The 15,135-nt window shown below is 46.4% G+C and overlaps 1 protein-coding gene across 4 annotated transcripts in view; it reads left to right on the top strand.

Moving 5' to 3' along the window:
* Positions 1 to 15,135, top strand: part of sqlea (squalene epoxidase a) — a 34,884-nt gene that overhangs the window by 11,809 nt on the left and 7,940 nt on the right. For 3 of the 4 annotated variants that reach the window (XM_072467031.1, XM_072467029.1, XM_072467030.1), the window contains 5 exons: positions 2,522 to 2,693; positions 3,381 to 3,476; positions 8,661 to 8,803; positions 12,210 to 12,306; positions 13,339 to 13,426. In XM_072467031.1, coding sequence (XP_072323132.1) covers positions 2,522 to 2,693; positions 3,381 to 3,476; positions 8,661 to 8,803; positions 12,210 to 12,306; positions 13,339 to 13,426 — 596 coding nt within the window. The remainder of the gene's footprint in view (positions 1 to 2,521; positions 2,694 to 3,380; positions 3,477 to 8,660; positions 8,804 to 12,209; positions 12,307 to 13,338; positions 13,427 to 15,135) is intronic. The other variant, XM_072467032.1, reaches the window with a different exon arrangement.

Below are 15,135 nucleotides of genomic sequence, written 5' to 3'. Positions count from 1 at the left end.
GATCGTTGTTATTGATATGGGGATTGACATTACATTCGTTACTGATTATTGTTTATTGTTGGGTGTAAATTTGGGAGAAAATGTGAAAAAGGAGGAGAATAAAAAAAAATGAAAAGAAAAAAAATGACTGCGGGAAAGATTTTTATCTTTGCCGCAAGAGCCTCGAGTGTTGGCACCACAGGAGTGCAGAACTGAAAACCTGTCTTAGAGCTTTGGATGATTCTTGCAGAAGGTTCAGATTGATGCAGGTAGGGCAGTAGATGTTGTCTATATGGACTTCAGTAAGGCCTTTGACAAGGTCCCTCATGGTAGACTAGTACAAAAGGTGAAGTCACACGGGATCAGGGGTGAACTGGCAAGGTGGATACAGAACTGGCTAGGCCATAGAAGGCAGAGGGTAGCAATGGAGGGATGCTTTTCTAATTGGAGGGCTGTGACCAGTGGTGTTCCACAGGGATCAGTGCTGGGACCTTTGCTCTTTGTAGTATATATAAATGATTTAGAGGAAAATGTAACTGGTCTGATTAGTAAGTTTGCAGACGACACAAAGGTTGGTGGAATTGCGGATAGCGATGAGGACTGTCTGAGGATACAGCAGGATTTAGATTGTCTGGAGACTTGGGCGGAGAGATGGCAGATGGAGTTTAATCCGGACAAATGTGAGGTAATGCATTTTGGAAGGTCTAATGCAGGTAGGGAATATATAGTGAATGGTAGAACCCTCAAGAGTATTGAAAGTCAAAGAGATCTAGGAGTACAGGTCCACAGGTCATTGAAAGGGGCAACACAGGTGGAGAAGGTAGTCAAGAAGGCATACGGCATGCTTGCCTTCATTGGCCGGGGCATTGAGTATAAGAATTGGCAAGTCATGTTGCAGCTGTATAGAACCTTAGTTAGGCCACACTTGGAGTATAGTGTTCAATTCTGGTCGCCACACTACCAGAAGGATGTGGAGGCTTTAGAGAGGGTGCAGAAGAGATTTACCAGAATGTTGCCTGGTATGGAGGGCATAAGCTATGAGGAGCGGTTGAATAAACTCGGTTTGTTCTCACTGGAACGAAGGAGGTTGAGGGGCGACCTGATAGAGGTATACAAAATTATGAGGGGCATAGACAGAGTGGATAGTCAGAGGCTTTTCCCCAGGGTAGAGGGGTAAATCACTAGGGGGCATAGGTTTAAGGTGAGAGGGGCAAGGTTTAGAGTAGATGTACGAGGCAAGTTTTTTACGCAGAGGGTAGTGGGTACCTGGAACTCGCTACCGGAGGAGGTAGTGGAAGCAGGGATGATAGGGACATTTAAGGGGCATCTTGACAAATATATGAATAGGATGGGAATAGAAGGATACGGACCCAGGAAGTGTAGAAGATTGTAGTTTAGTCGGGCAGTATGGTCGGCACGGGCTTGGAGGGCCGAAGGGCCTGTTCCTGTGCTGTACATTTCTTTGTTCTTTGTTCCTTCTATTCATTTCAATGGATGGAATATGAGGCAAGTTCTGCCAAAGAGCCGAGACCTTCCTCATCAGATTGTCTTGTGGCATGCCATCCAGATAGTAAAGACAAAAAGAAACCTACCCTTCTTCCGCAACAGGTTGAAGGGTCGGCAACCGCTCAATGGCCGGGAAATCCAAGAAATTCCATTTTTAAATTAAAAAAAAAAAAATCTATTGTCACAAGTAGGCTTACATTAACACTGCAATGAAGTTATTGTGAAAAGCCCCTAGTCGCCACTTCCCGCACCTGTTCGGATACACAGAGGGAGAAGTCAGAATGTCCAATTCACCTAACAGCACGACTTTCGGGACATGTGGGAGGAAACTGGAGCACCCGGAGGAAATCCACGCACACATGGGGAGACATGGGGAGACTCTGTACAGACAGTGACCCAATCCGGGAATCGAACGTGGGACCCTGGCGCTGTGAAGCAACAGTGTGAACCACTGTGCTACCGTGCCGACTCTTGTACTAGTTTGCAGAAAATGTAATCTTTTAAAACAACATTGATTGCGAATTAGATCATGGAAGATACTGGGTTACTCACCCTGCTAATGTAGACAAACCGGTCAAATTTAGTGAGGAAACAGAAATAACATAACCTGAAATTTAAGTATGAAGTTCGTTGCTATACCTCTCCCGGTGTGAAATCACACTCGATGCCTTGGGAATTGTCTACAACAATGTCACTAGGACTTAAACAAGAAATACTTAACTAATGTTCAGAGTCTTGAATGGTTGTATTGAATCAGCGATGCTCGCCTATTGAAGACTCCGAAATCGTGGCTGGAATAAACAGTGTTTGGTAAGTTATTCACGAATAGTTGCATCCAACTCTATGGAGCCTTGTGCAATTGTTTAAATGTGCAGTCCCTTGCAATTGTTTAATTTTCTTACCAAAAGGTACAGAGGATGAAAGAAAGAATCCAATTACACTAGCAATGATACTCTTTAAAAATGAACTAGTTTCAAAGGAAAATATTGCCAAAATAGAAATATCTACTATTTGATGTCTGTGTTTGTGATTGTAGGACTCGCCGCAATTCAAACCGAACCATGCTGAACTCGTCCTTGCTAACCCAAGCCCTATTCTTGTCTATCAAATTTCATCCAATGAAACACGAGTGTTAGTGGACATCAGAGGGGAAATGCCAAGACATCTTAAAGATTATATGATTGAGAAAATCTACCCACAGCTTCCAGGTACAATTGCATGTCTCTTCCCTTCGGAGAGTCTGAATCTTGCGATTTTCCCTCCAGTGCTCCCGGCCACCTTTCACGATCCATGTCTAAGGGTGTGAATTGGCGATGCTATCCCGGCTCTCTAGCAATGGCTTTCTTAACCTCACTGCCAAGATATCCTGCGGCTGTCAAAACAGAATAGGGGAGTATTACAAAAATCCCACGTTTGACAGCAACCATGGCCATTGGGAGCACTTGGCAGAAAATTAGCAAGATCTCTTCGCAATTATACCTCCTCCATAAAAACGAATTCATCGAAAATTACGGAGAGCACCCCTCCGAATCTGTGACCCAAAGAAAGAGTCTGCATTTATATAACCCTTTGGATAATCTCTGAACATCACAAAGTGCTTCACAGCAGATGAGGTACTTTTGAATCGCTGTCACTGTTGGAGGGAAAGTCGATGAGGCTCTGAATGCGAGTGCAATGTCAGAAAGTTACCCGAATTAACCAGCTTCAAATTTCATTTAACGGGCCTCAAAAGTTTACATAAAACAGTATCATATACTTAATAGTCTGTGACTGTGTAATAATAGCCATGATCAAGGTGATAAACCAATAAATACTAGCGAAATTAACTTTAGCTGAGATTCCTTAAATTACTTTATTGTCATCACTAAAAGCGATTGCCCATATTTTTTCAACAGAGCACATAAAAGAACCATTCCTACTTGCAGTCCAGAACGATCGTCTACGCACTATGCCAGCAAGCTTCCTCCCACCATTACCGGTGAATAAGCCAGGTAAAGCCTGCAAGGTTCAACTTTGCAAATTCACATTCTATTTGCCATGTCATTCACGCACCCATAAGAGTTTATAACTTGTATGCACCCAAATAGGATATTTTTGTCTTAATCTTGAGTCATTGAGATAGATTTGTGTCTTTGCCACCTGGGTGTTAATCATGGTCTGGGTATGGAGCAGTGTAGGAAGAAGATTGGACTGGGAAGATTGCACCAAATCTGAAGGGCTGGCCCCTCGTTTTGCTTCTTTTAATATCTTTTAGTTGTGTGTGTGGTTCCCTCTGCTTTCCCTACATTCTGTTCCGATATTAAGTATTGAAGATGTTATTAAGTCAGGTGACTGTAAATGGTTAAGGTGTAATTGGTTCAAATATTTGTTCATAAGACTATTAAGACATAGGAGCAGAAATTAGGCTACTTGGCCCATCGAGTCTTCTCTGCCAATCAATTGTGGGTGATATTTTTCTCATCCCCATTCTCCTGCCTATTCCCCATAACCCCTGATCCCCTTATTAATCAAGAACCTATCTATCCCTGTCTTGAAGACACTCAAGTGATTTGGCCTCTGCAGCCCTCTGTGGCAAAGAATTCCACAGATTCACCACCCTTTGGCTGAAGAAATTCCTCCTGATCTCTGTTTTAAAGGATTGTCCCTTTAGTCTGAGATTGTGCCCTCGGGTTCTAGTTTTTCCTACTCGTAGAAAAACCCTCTCCATGTCAACTGTATCCAGGCCTCGCAGTATCCTGTAAGTTTCACTTGATCCCCCCTCATCCTTCTAAACTCCAACGTGTACAGACGCAGACTCCTATGGATTCTGGAACAGTTCCTGAAGATTGGAGGGTAGCTCATGTCACTCCAATATTCAAAAAGGGAGGTAGAGAGAAAGCAGGGAATTATAGACCAGTAAGCCTAACATTGGTAGTGGGGAAAATTCTTGAATCCATTATCAAGGACTTTATAGCGGAACATATAGAAAGCAGTGGCAGGATCAGAAGGGCTTGAGGTTCATAAAGAGGAGGTGTTAGCAATTCTGGAAAGTGTGGAAATAGGTAAGTCCCCTGGGCCGGATGGGATTTATCCTAGGATTCTCTGGGAAGCTAGGGAGGAAATTGCTGAGCCTTTGGCTTTGATCGTTAAGACATCTTTGTCTACAGGAATAGTGCCAGAAGACTGGAGATAGCAAATGTTGTCCCCTTGTTCAAGAAGGGGAGTAGAGACAACCCCTGTAACTATAGACCAGTGAGCCTTACTTCTGTTGTGAGCAAAATCTTGGAAAGGTTTATAAGAGATAGGATGTATAATCATCTGGAAAGGAATAATTTGATTAGAAATAGTCAACACGGTTTTGTGAAGCGTAGGTCGTGCCTCACAAACCTTATTGAGTTCTTTGAGGAGGTGACCAAACAGGTGGATGAGGGTAAAGCAGTTGATGTGGTGTATATGGATTTCAATAAAGCGTTTGATAAGGTTCCCCACGGTAGGCTACTGCAGAAAATACAGAGGGATTCAGGGTGATTTAGCAGTTTGGATCAGAAATTGGCTAGCTGGAAGAAGACAAAGGGTGGTGGTTGATGGGAAATGTTCAGACTGGAGTCCAGTTACTAGTGGTGTACCACAAGGATCTGTTTTGGGGCCACTGCTGTTTGTCATTTTTATAAATGACCTGGAGGAGGGCGTAGAAGGATGGGTCAGTAAATTTGCAGATGAGGCTAAAGTCAGTGGAGTTGTGGACAGTGCGGAAGGATGTTACAAGTTACAGAGGGACATAGATAAGCTGCAGCGCTGGGCTGAGAGGTGGTAAATGGAGTTTAATGCAGAAAAGTGTGAGGTGATTCATTTTGGAAGGAATAACAGGAAGACAGAGTACTGGGCTAATGGTAAGATTCTTGGCAGTGTGGATGAGCAGAGAGATCTCGGTGTCCATGTATATAGATCCCTGAAAGTTGCCACCCAGGTTGAGAGGGTTGTTAAGAAGGCGTACGGTGTGTTAGCTTTTATTGGTAGAGGGATTGAGTTTCGGAGCCATGAGGTCATGTTGCAGCTGTACAAAACTCTGGTGCGGCCGCATTTGGAGTATTGCGTACAATTCTGGTTGCCGCATTATAGGAAGGATGTGGAAGCATTGGAAAGGGTACAGAGGAGATTTACCAGAATGTTGCCTGGTATGGAGGGAAGATCTTATGAGGAAAGGCTGAGGGACTTGAGGCTGTTTTCGTTAGAGAGAAGAAGGTTGAGAGGTGACTTAATTGAGGCATACAAGATGATCAGAGGATTGGATAGGGTGGACAGTGAGAGCCTTTTTCCTTGGATGGTGATGTCTAGCACGAGGGGACATAGCTTTAAATTGAGGGGAGATAGATATAGGACAGATGTCAGAGGTAGGTTCTTTACTCAGAGGGGCGTGGAATGCCCTGCCTGCAACAGTAGTTGACTCGCCAACACTAAGGGCATTCAAATGGTCATTGGATAGACATATGGACGATAAGGGAATAGTGTAGATGGGCTTTAGAGTGGTTTCCCAGGTCGGCGCAACATTGCGGGCCGAACGGCCTGTACTGCGCTGTAATGTTCTATGTTCTATCAGTCTCAGCATGGATTTATGAAGGGAAAATCATGCTTGACAAATCTTTTGGAATTCTTTGAAGATGTAACCAGTACAGTTGACAAGGGGGAGCCAGTCGATGTGCTATACTTGGACTTTCAAAAAGCATTTGACAAAGTCCGCATAAGAGATTATTGTGCAAAATTAAAGCACTTGGGATTGGGGGAAATGTATTGAGGTGGATGGAAAACTGGTTGGCAGCGAGGAAACAAAGAGTAGGGATTAATGGGTCCTTTTCACATTGGCAGGCAGTAACTAGTGGGTACCACAGCGATTGGTGCTGGGACCCCAGCTATTCGCAATATATATTAACGATTTGGATGAGGGAACAAAATATAACATCTCAAAGTTTGCAGATGATAGCAAGTTGGGTGGGGGGTGAACTATGATGAGGATGCAGGGATCCTACGGCATGATCTGGACAGGTTGGGCGAGGGGGCAAATCAATGGCAGATGCAGTATAATTTGGATAAGTGTGAGGTTATTCACTTTGGAAGCAAAAACAGGAAGGCAGATTACTGAATGGTTGTAAATTGGGAGAGGAGAGTGTGCAGCGGGACCTGGGTGTCCTTGTGCACCAGTCGCTAAAGGTAAGTATGTAGGTGCAGCAGGCGGTAAAGAAGGTTAGTGGTATGTTGGCCTTCATTGCGAGAGGTTTCGAGTACAGAAGCAGGGATGTGTTGCTGCAATTATACAGGGCCTTGGAGAGGCCACACCTGGAGTATTGTGTGCAGTTTTTATATCCTTTTCTGAGGAAGGATGTTCTTGCTCTCAAGGGAGTGCAGCGAAGGTTTACCAGACTGATTCCAGGGATGGCCAGACTGTCATATGAGGAGAGATTGACTTGGTTAGGATTGTTCTCGCTGGAGTTCAGAAGAATGAGGGGGATCTCATAGAGACTTATAAAATTCTAACAGGACTAGACAGGGTAGATGTAGGGAAGATGTTCCCAATGATGGGTGTGTCCAGAACCAGGGGTCACAGTCGGAGGATTCAGGGTAAACCATTTTGGACAGAGATGAGGAGACATTTCTTCACCCAAAGAGCGGTGAGCCTGTGGAATTCATTACCACAGGAAGTAGTTGATGCTAAAACATTGAATATATTCAGGAGGCGGCTAGATGTAGCACTTAGGGAGAATGGGATCAAAGGCTATGGGGAGAAAGCAGGATTAGGCTATTGAGTTGGATGATCAGCCATGATCGTGATTAATGGCGGAGCAGGCTCGAAGGGCCAAAAGGCCTATTCCTGCTCCTATCTTCTATGTATCTATGTAACCGTTCCTCATGCAACAGCCATATTTCAAAGCAAAATCTTTAAACTGTGCCATAAAGGTGTTGCTCCAAGCACAGTTTTAGATTTTAAAAATGCTTTTGTGTTGCAGCGATAACTTTGCTCATTAAATAACCGTTCAATATAAAAGCAACCAGGAGTTTGTCAGTCACTTTGTTCAGCTTTGTAAAAAAAATAGGTACAATTTCAATCCGATATTTAGCAGTATCTATTTTCTGCAGAGTATCATTAAATATCTTTCATGTCAGAACAGTACTGACAGCAAAGGTTCTAAATGGTGACATCTAAGCAAAGTTGACATAAATGCTCCCGCCAGGCGTTCACAGCAGATAAAAGGACCCTGGGTCAGTAGGTGTTGTGAGTTTGATTTTCCTCTGGGATTCCCTGGACCACAGGGACGAACTAGACCTTTAAATTCCAGTTGTGGGTGGTGGGGAGGCACAGGGGGCTGAGGTGGGTGTCGGGCCATGGACACATCTCAACTGTTTCACTGAAAATCCATTCCCTGACTCTGTTAAAAGGCCTCTGCAAAACCACACCACAGGACACGTGGCCAACCATCACTTTCTGAACCAAAGACTAGGAATCCTACAGCGAGTAACTCACCTCCTGACCCCCACACAGCCTGTCCACCATCTACATGAGTGTAATGGAATACTCTCCACTTACCTGGATGAGTGCAGCTCCAACAACACTCACAAAGCTTGACACCACCCAGGACAAAGCTGGATTGCTCCCCCCTCCACAAACATTCAAACCGTCCACCATCGCCGAACAGTGGCAGCTGTGCGCTCCATCTACAAGATGCACTGCAGTAACTCACCAAGGTTCCTTAGGCAGCACCTTCCAAACCCATGACCACTACCATCTAGAAGGACAAGAGCAGCAGATACCTGGGAACCCCACCACCTGGAGGTTCCCCTCCAAGTCACTCACCACCCTGACTTGGAAATATATCGCCGTTCCTTCCCTGGGCCCAAATCCTGGAACTTACTCCCTAACAGCACAGTGGGTGTACCTACACCTGAAGGACTGCGGCGGTTCAAGAAGGCAACTCACCACCACCTTCTGAAGGGCAACTAGGGATGGGCAATAAATGCTGGCCTAACCAGCAACGTCCGCATTCCGTAAATGAATTTTTAAATAGTCAATAAAAACTGCACTCGAATATGGAAAAGTGACCTGTCTCCACGTGTTCCAGTCTAATGACCAGTGAGGGAAAAGCAAAGCACATTTCAATGACCTTTAAGTTTGCTATAATACAGTGGTTGTTCCATCTTTTATCCAGGTGTGCTACTTTTGGGTGATGCGTATAACATGCGTCATCCTCTCACAGGGGGTGGAATGAGCGTGGTGTTGAATGATGTGAGGATATGGAAAAGTCTCCTGTGTGAAATTCCGGACCTCCATGATAATGAAGCAATGCTGAAGGTCAGACTTCTTATCTATAACTCGTAATTCAGGAAGTTGAGACTTGAATTGCCACGGGGGATTCTTCAGACCAGAAAAAATGCTGGAAGGGTCAGACGGACTGGAAACGTTAACTCTGTTTCCCTCTCCACAGATGCTGCCAGACCTGCTGAGTTTATCCAGCAGTTTCTGTTTTTATTTCAAGATTTCCAGCATCCTCAGTATTTAACTTTTTTTATTCTTACCGGGGATGTGGCCAGCATTTCTTGCCCCTCGCTAATTGCCCTTGAACTGAATGTCTTCTGAGACCAGTTAAAGGTCAAACCACATAGCTGTGGGTCTGGAGTCACATGTAGGCCAGACCAAGTAAGGACGGCAGATTTCCTTCCCTGAAGGGCCAGATGGGTTTTTACGACAATCAACAATGGTTTCATGGTCATCGTGTAGACTTCTGGGGCGAGATTCTCCGACCCCCCCGCCGGGTCGGAGGATCGCCGGGGGCTGGCGTGAATCCCGCCCCCGCTGGTTGCCGAATTCCCCACCACTGGATATTCGGCGGGGGCAGGAATCGCGCCGCGCCGGTTGGCGGGCCCCCCACCCCCGCGATTCTCCGGCCCGGATGGGCCGAAGTCCCGCCGCTAAAATGCCTGCCCCGCTGGCGTAGATTAAACCACTTACCTTACCGGCGGGACAAGGCGGCGCGGGCGGGCTCCGGGGTCCTGGGGGGGGACACGGGGCGATCTGGCCCCGGGGGGTGCCCCCACGGTGGCCTGGCCCGCGATCGGGGCCCACCGATCTGCGGGCGGGCCTGTGCCGTGGGGGCACTCTTTCCCTTCCGCCTTCGCCACGGTCTCCACCATGGCGGAGGCGGAAGAGACTCCCTCCACTGCGCATGCACGGGAATGCCGTCAGCGGCCGCTGACGCTCCCGTGCATGCGCCGCCCAGAGATGTCATTTCCGCACCAGCTGGCGGGACACCAAAGGCCTTTTCCGCCAGCTGGCGGGGCGGAAATTCGTCCGGCGCGGGCCTAGCCCCTTAAGGTAGGGGCTCGGCCCCCAAAGATGCGGAGCATTCCGCACCTTAGGGGCGGCGCGATGCCCGACTGATTTGCACCGTTTTGGGCGCCAGTCGGCGGACATCGCGCAGTTTCCGGAGAATTTCGCCCCTTATTCCAGATTTTTCTTGAATTCAAATTTTCCCATCTGCTGTGGCGGGTTTCTAACCCGGGTTGCCAAGCATTACGCTGGGTATCTGGGTTACTGGCCCAGTGACAACACACATGCCCGTCTATGCTATTTCATCATGGTATTCCACTTACCTCCCACCACTATCCACGATGCCCTATGCTGTTCTTGCTCATGTATTGCTTGTTTGGCCCTTGTTCCTCACTGTAACCAATCACTTTTTGTCGATGCACCACTGTCAATGTACTCTGTTGATTATTCTTTCTGTCTACTATGGACATACTGTGTACGTTCTCTTGGCCGCAGAAAAATACTTTTCACTGCACTTCGGTACATGTGACAATAAGTATCAATCAATCAATCAAGGCAATGTCGGAAATTCACTGCTGTGGTTGGATTTCCAGCTTTGTAATATGACAAAACGCCTGTGATCAGAATGTCCTGTTGTACTGGCGGCTCGTATTCACAGCCAGCAGTTGTGTGTGCAATGATGATTTTCACCCCCAATATGCTGCCTCGTTTCAAAACTTTGTCAGACCGTCCCAAGGATGAAGCGATCTCTGATTGTTGCTTATTCGAAGGGGCAGTGTTGGCAACACTGCCTTATCTCCCAGTGAGTTTCACAGCAGAAAGAATTTGAGTATTTTCAAACTTTTCTCCAGCCAACCTGAAGCCCAAATGGGTCAGGAGAGAATTCCAAAGATTCTTGAGGCCACAATGTTAAGCTGACAGTATAACAACATTAAAGCAAAAACGTCCGATTTGAAACACATGGGCACCACTAGAATATTGTTGATGTCTAAAACTAAGACAGCACATTGGTTTTTTTGAAATCAGTGTTTCTGAGCAATTGCATTTCGAATCTTTTTTTTGCAGAATATTTAGATTAACTGTTCCTTCATGTGCCAGCTTCAAACTCTGCAACATGATGAAAGTTATGTTCAGTGAACAAGATATACAAGAGACCAGGTTATATTTTCTGTGACTGCAGTTTGCAAACTGCAAAAATCTAGTTTAATTCTTGTTAAAGTTATTTTGTTTGTCATCTCTGATCACCTGGGGGCTCAATAAAGTTTTGCCTGTTTCTGGGGCCAGGACTTTCTGGTCCTACTTGTGGCAGGGTTGAAAATTCCCGCCTCCAGGCTGGCTTGCCAAATTTTCCGTCCCGCCTGCGATGGATCCCGCCATGTGCGGGGCTGGAATATCCCAGCCAGAGTCTCCATGTTGCCGCTACTCAAAACTGCTTACTGTGGGAGTTGGCCAAGAGTTTCCTGGGAGTCTTATCCCGCATGTTTCCTCGTCTGAGAATGCACTTGGCAGCTCTCATCCGGCCCAAGGGGGAATGGAACCACCGATGGATACCCCACAGCCAATCACTCTATGGTGGAACACATTGCAATCCCACCCCCACACTGGTCAATGCATTTCATGGTAGGCGAACCATGAAAATCAAACAATACAAGACAAGTGGTGGCCACATGGCCTAATGAATCTGACTTTGGTGATTCCAGGGATGGTATCAGATGATGGCAGGATAGAGCCCTGTCGTGGTCAGGGAGCAGGCGGTACGCTGACACAATGGTTAGCACTGCTGACTCACAGCGTCAGGGACCCGGGTGAAATTCCGGCCTCGGGAGACCGACTGTGTGGAGTCTGCACGTTCTCCCCGTGTCTGCGTGGGTTTCCTCCGGGTGCTCTGGTTTCCTCCCACAGTCCGAAGATAAGCAGGTTAGGTGGATTGGCCACACAAAATTGCGGTTAGTGTGCAGGTTAGTTTAAGGGGATAGGGGAACTGGGCATGGATAGAGTGCTCATTCGAAGGGTCAGTGCAGACCTGATGGGCCAAATGGCCTCCTGCATTGTAGGGATTCTATTCTATTCTATTGAAAATCTGAACACAGAATTTAGATGTGAATTATTTGGATTTGAGTATTTGTGGCTCAAAGTTGTGGCTCTTTCCCCCACCCCCCCAATTGCACCTGCTTTCACACTGATGTAAAGCATGACTTTGCACTTTTTGTGATATTTTCTCCTCCCGTCGCCGAACCCCCGCCTGCTGCGAATGGGAGGGGCAAATCCTGGCCATTTTGTATGATATGCCGCAACATGACATAGATGCCTAGACCTGCACTTAACAAGGAAAACTGAGTGCAGCCCTTGGACACCAAGTTAGCAATGAGCCCATACTTGAGGAAAGCAGTTTGGAAAGAAATTTTACGCAATCTGTTGTGACTTTTTGCAGGCGAAGAAGAACTTTGACTGGGCAAGGAAGAAGTCCCATTCCTTTGTGGTGAATGTTCTGGCTCAAGCTCTGTATGAACTATTTGCTGCTACAGATGGTAAGCTCAGAGTCCTGGGAGCAGGGGACTCTCACAAACGTGTGTGTCCTCCAACAGGCGCAATGCAGTTTGATTTCTCCACCATACTGTGTTACGTGGCCTCGATCTTACAATTCTCATCCTTGTTTTCAAATCCACGCCCTCCTCCGAAAACTTTCCACTTGTCTGCCTCTGCTTCCCTCCTTTTGTCGCAAAGCCATCATAGAATCCCTACAATGCAGGAGGCCATTTGGCCCATCGAGTCTGCACCGACCCTACGAAAGAGCATCCGGCCTCTGCGCACTCCACCCTATCCCTGTAACCTTGGTCATCCTTAGACACTGAGGGGCAATTTAACATGGCCAATCCATTAACTGCCCTAATATTATCTTATTTAGCTTGGTGTCAAAGTTTGTTTTATAATGATCCTGTGAAGCGCTTTGAGGGACTTTTTAATTACATCAAAGATGCAATACAAATGCAAGTTGTTGTTGTTCATCCCCCATTCTGTTTTATTTAATAATAATAATCTTCATTAGTGTCACAAGTAGACTTATAGTAACACTGCAATGAAGTTACTGTGAAAATCCCCTAGTCGCCACACTCCGGCACCTGTTCGGGTACACCGAGGGAGAATTCAGAATGCTCACTTCATCTAACAGCGCGTCTTTCGGGACTTGTGGGAGGAAACCGGAGCACCCGGAGGAAACCCACGCACACACCGGGGAGAACGTGCAGACTCCGCACAGACAGTGACCCAAGCCGGGTATCGAACCCAAGTCCCTGGCGCTGTGAAGCAACAGTGCTAACCACTGTGCTACCGTGCCGCCCTTGCATTGAAACCAGAATTGATGCAGAAATTGCATTACACTTCTGTTGAATGTTATCAAAAAAATAATTTTGTTGCATTAATAGCCACACATAATTACATTTATAAGTTTATTTTAATTTTTCTAATAGATTTTCCAAGCCTCAAAACTTGTACAAAATACTGCACAATTATAAGATGAACAGAAATGTACATAGAGTTCATTATTTTTAATTTAATTCCAGATTCCCTGCATCAACTCCGGAAGGCCTGCTTCCATTATTTCAAACTAGGTGGACAGTGTGTGACAGGACCAGTAGGACTGTTATCTGTGTAAGTCCAAATTATGAAAATGATCTGTTTTTTGAAGAAATCGCTGAAGAACAGCTTTCTCTTAATTGTGAACAGGGAAATGCCGTTATTCCAACTCGGGGGAAGAATTTAATGTGATTGGCAGGTGGTCCGGATTGTGATGGCACCCCCACTGACCGGATCCCTGGGAGCCCTAGCAGAATGAAGTCTCTAATAAGCAGTGGGAACCTTGCCACAGGGCTCCAGGCTCCACCGGGGACGTTTAAACACTGCACTGCCCTCCTCCACAACCGATCTTCTGATCAATCAGAGATTGGCAGCTCTGCAGAACCGGCAGCGCCACCGGGAGCGATGGCCACCACTGGTATTGCATTGGGGAAAACCAGCTCTCGAGTATTCAGCCATTCATGCTGCATTATTGAGTTCCTGGTGCTGGCCTCTCCTCCCTGCACCCCTGTGCCCCCCCGCCCCACTCTGCACTAGCCTGTGGAATGACCCGGTGAAGATCACAATCTAATCTCAAACACAGCTGCCGCGATGCCGGCCAACTCTGGTCCCTGTGGATCTCCAGCTTCGGAGAAGTAAAACCTGAAGGCGGAAATTATTCTGAAATGGTGAGGCTTTTGCTATCCCCATTTTCTGTGCACCCCATACTACTGAGTCAGCAGGTGGAGTCGCACAGTCCAGGAGCGACATAATGGTGACACTTACTGTCTTGCCATGGGGAACTACCTGTGCCTTCACAGAGCATCGGAGGATTCCAGGCCGCATCACCTCAACTCCATTAGGCCAAATAGTAAGGTTATTGTCTCGATTAACGACAGCTGACAGAAACAGAACAGAAAAGATGAAAATGGATAATAATATACGTTGCTTTCATCCCCCAAATTATGGAATGTTTTAAAAAATATATATTTTTATTGGGGTATTTGCAATTTTTATAACAATAACAGCGACATAAACATGGAATAATAAACATTTCGACCCCCATCACAATCTTCACACACCCCAACCATAAAACAATAGTCTGCCCCCCCCCTTTGGCAATCTGCTTCTGCTGACATTTTAATTTTCCCCGAGAAAGTCGACGAATGGCTGCCACCTCCGGGTGAACCCTAACAGTGACCCTCTTAAGGCGAACTTTATTTTCTCAAGACTGAGAAACCCAGCCATGTCACTAACCCAGATCTCTGCACTCGGGGACTCTGAGTCCCTCCTTCGCCCCCTGGACTCCCGGCTCTTCCTGACACACCAAAAATCGCCACCTCTGGACTCGGCACCACCCATGTTTTGAGTACCGTTGACATCACCCTCGCAAAACCCTCTAAGCTTCGGGCATGCCCAAAACATGTGGACATGATTTGCTGGGCTTCCTGCGCACCTCTGTCCTCTACCCACAAAAAATTGCTCATCCGGGCCACCGGCATGTGTGCCCGGTGGACTCCCTTGAACTGTATCAGGCAGCAGGGGCTGGTTTAGCTCAGTGGGTTAGACAGCTGGTTTGTGATGCAGAACAAGGCCAGCAGCGCGGGTTCAATTCCCGTACCATCTGAGAATTCTGAATTCTCCCTCTGTGTACCCGAACAGGCGACGGAATGTGGTGACTAGGGGCTTTTCACAGTAACTTCATTGCAGTGTTAATGTAAGCCTACTTGTGACAATAAGGATTATATATATAAATATATATATCTCAAGATGGAAATGTGACTCAGCATGTTGTAACGCTACTG

Source organism: Scyliorhinus torazame, chromosome 11, assembly GCF_047496885.1.
Source record: "Scyliorhinus torazame isolate Kashiwa2021f chromosome 11, sScyTor2.1, whole genome shotgun sequence".
NCBI lineage: Eukaryota > Metazoa > Chordata > Chondrichthyes > Carcharhiniformes > Scyliorhinidae > Scyliorhinus > Scyliorhinus torazame.
The sequence above is the reverse complement of the archived record's forward strand: the minus strand, read 5'-3'. Positions and strand labels throughout refer to the sequence as shown.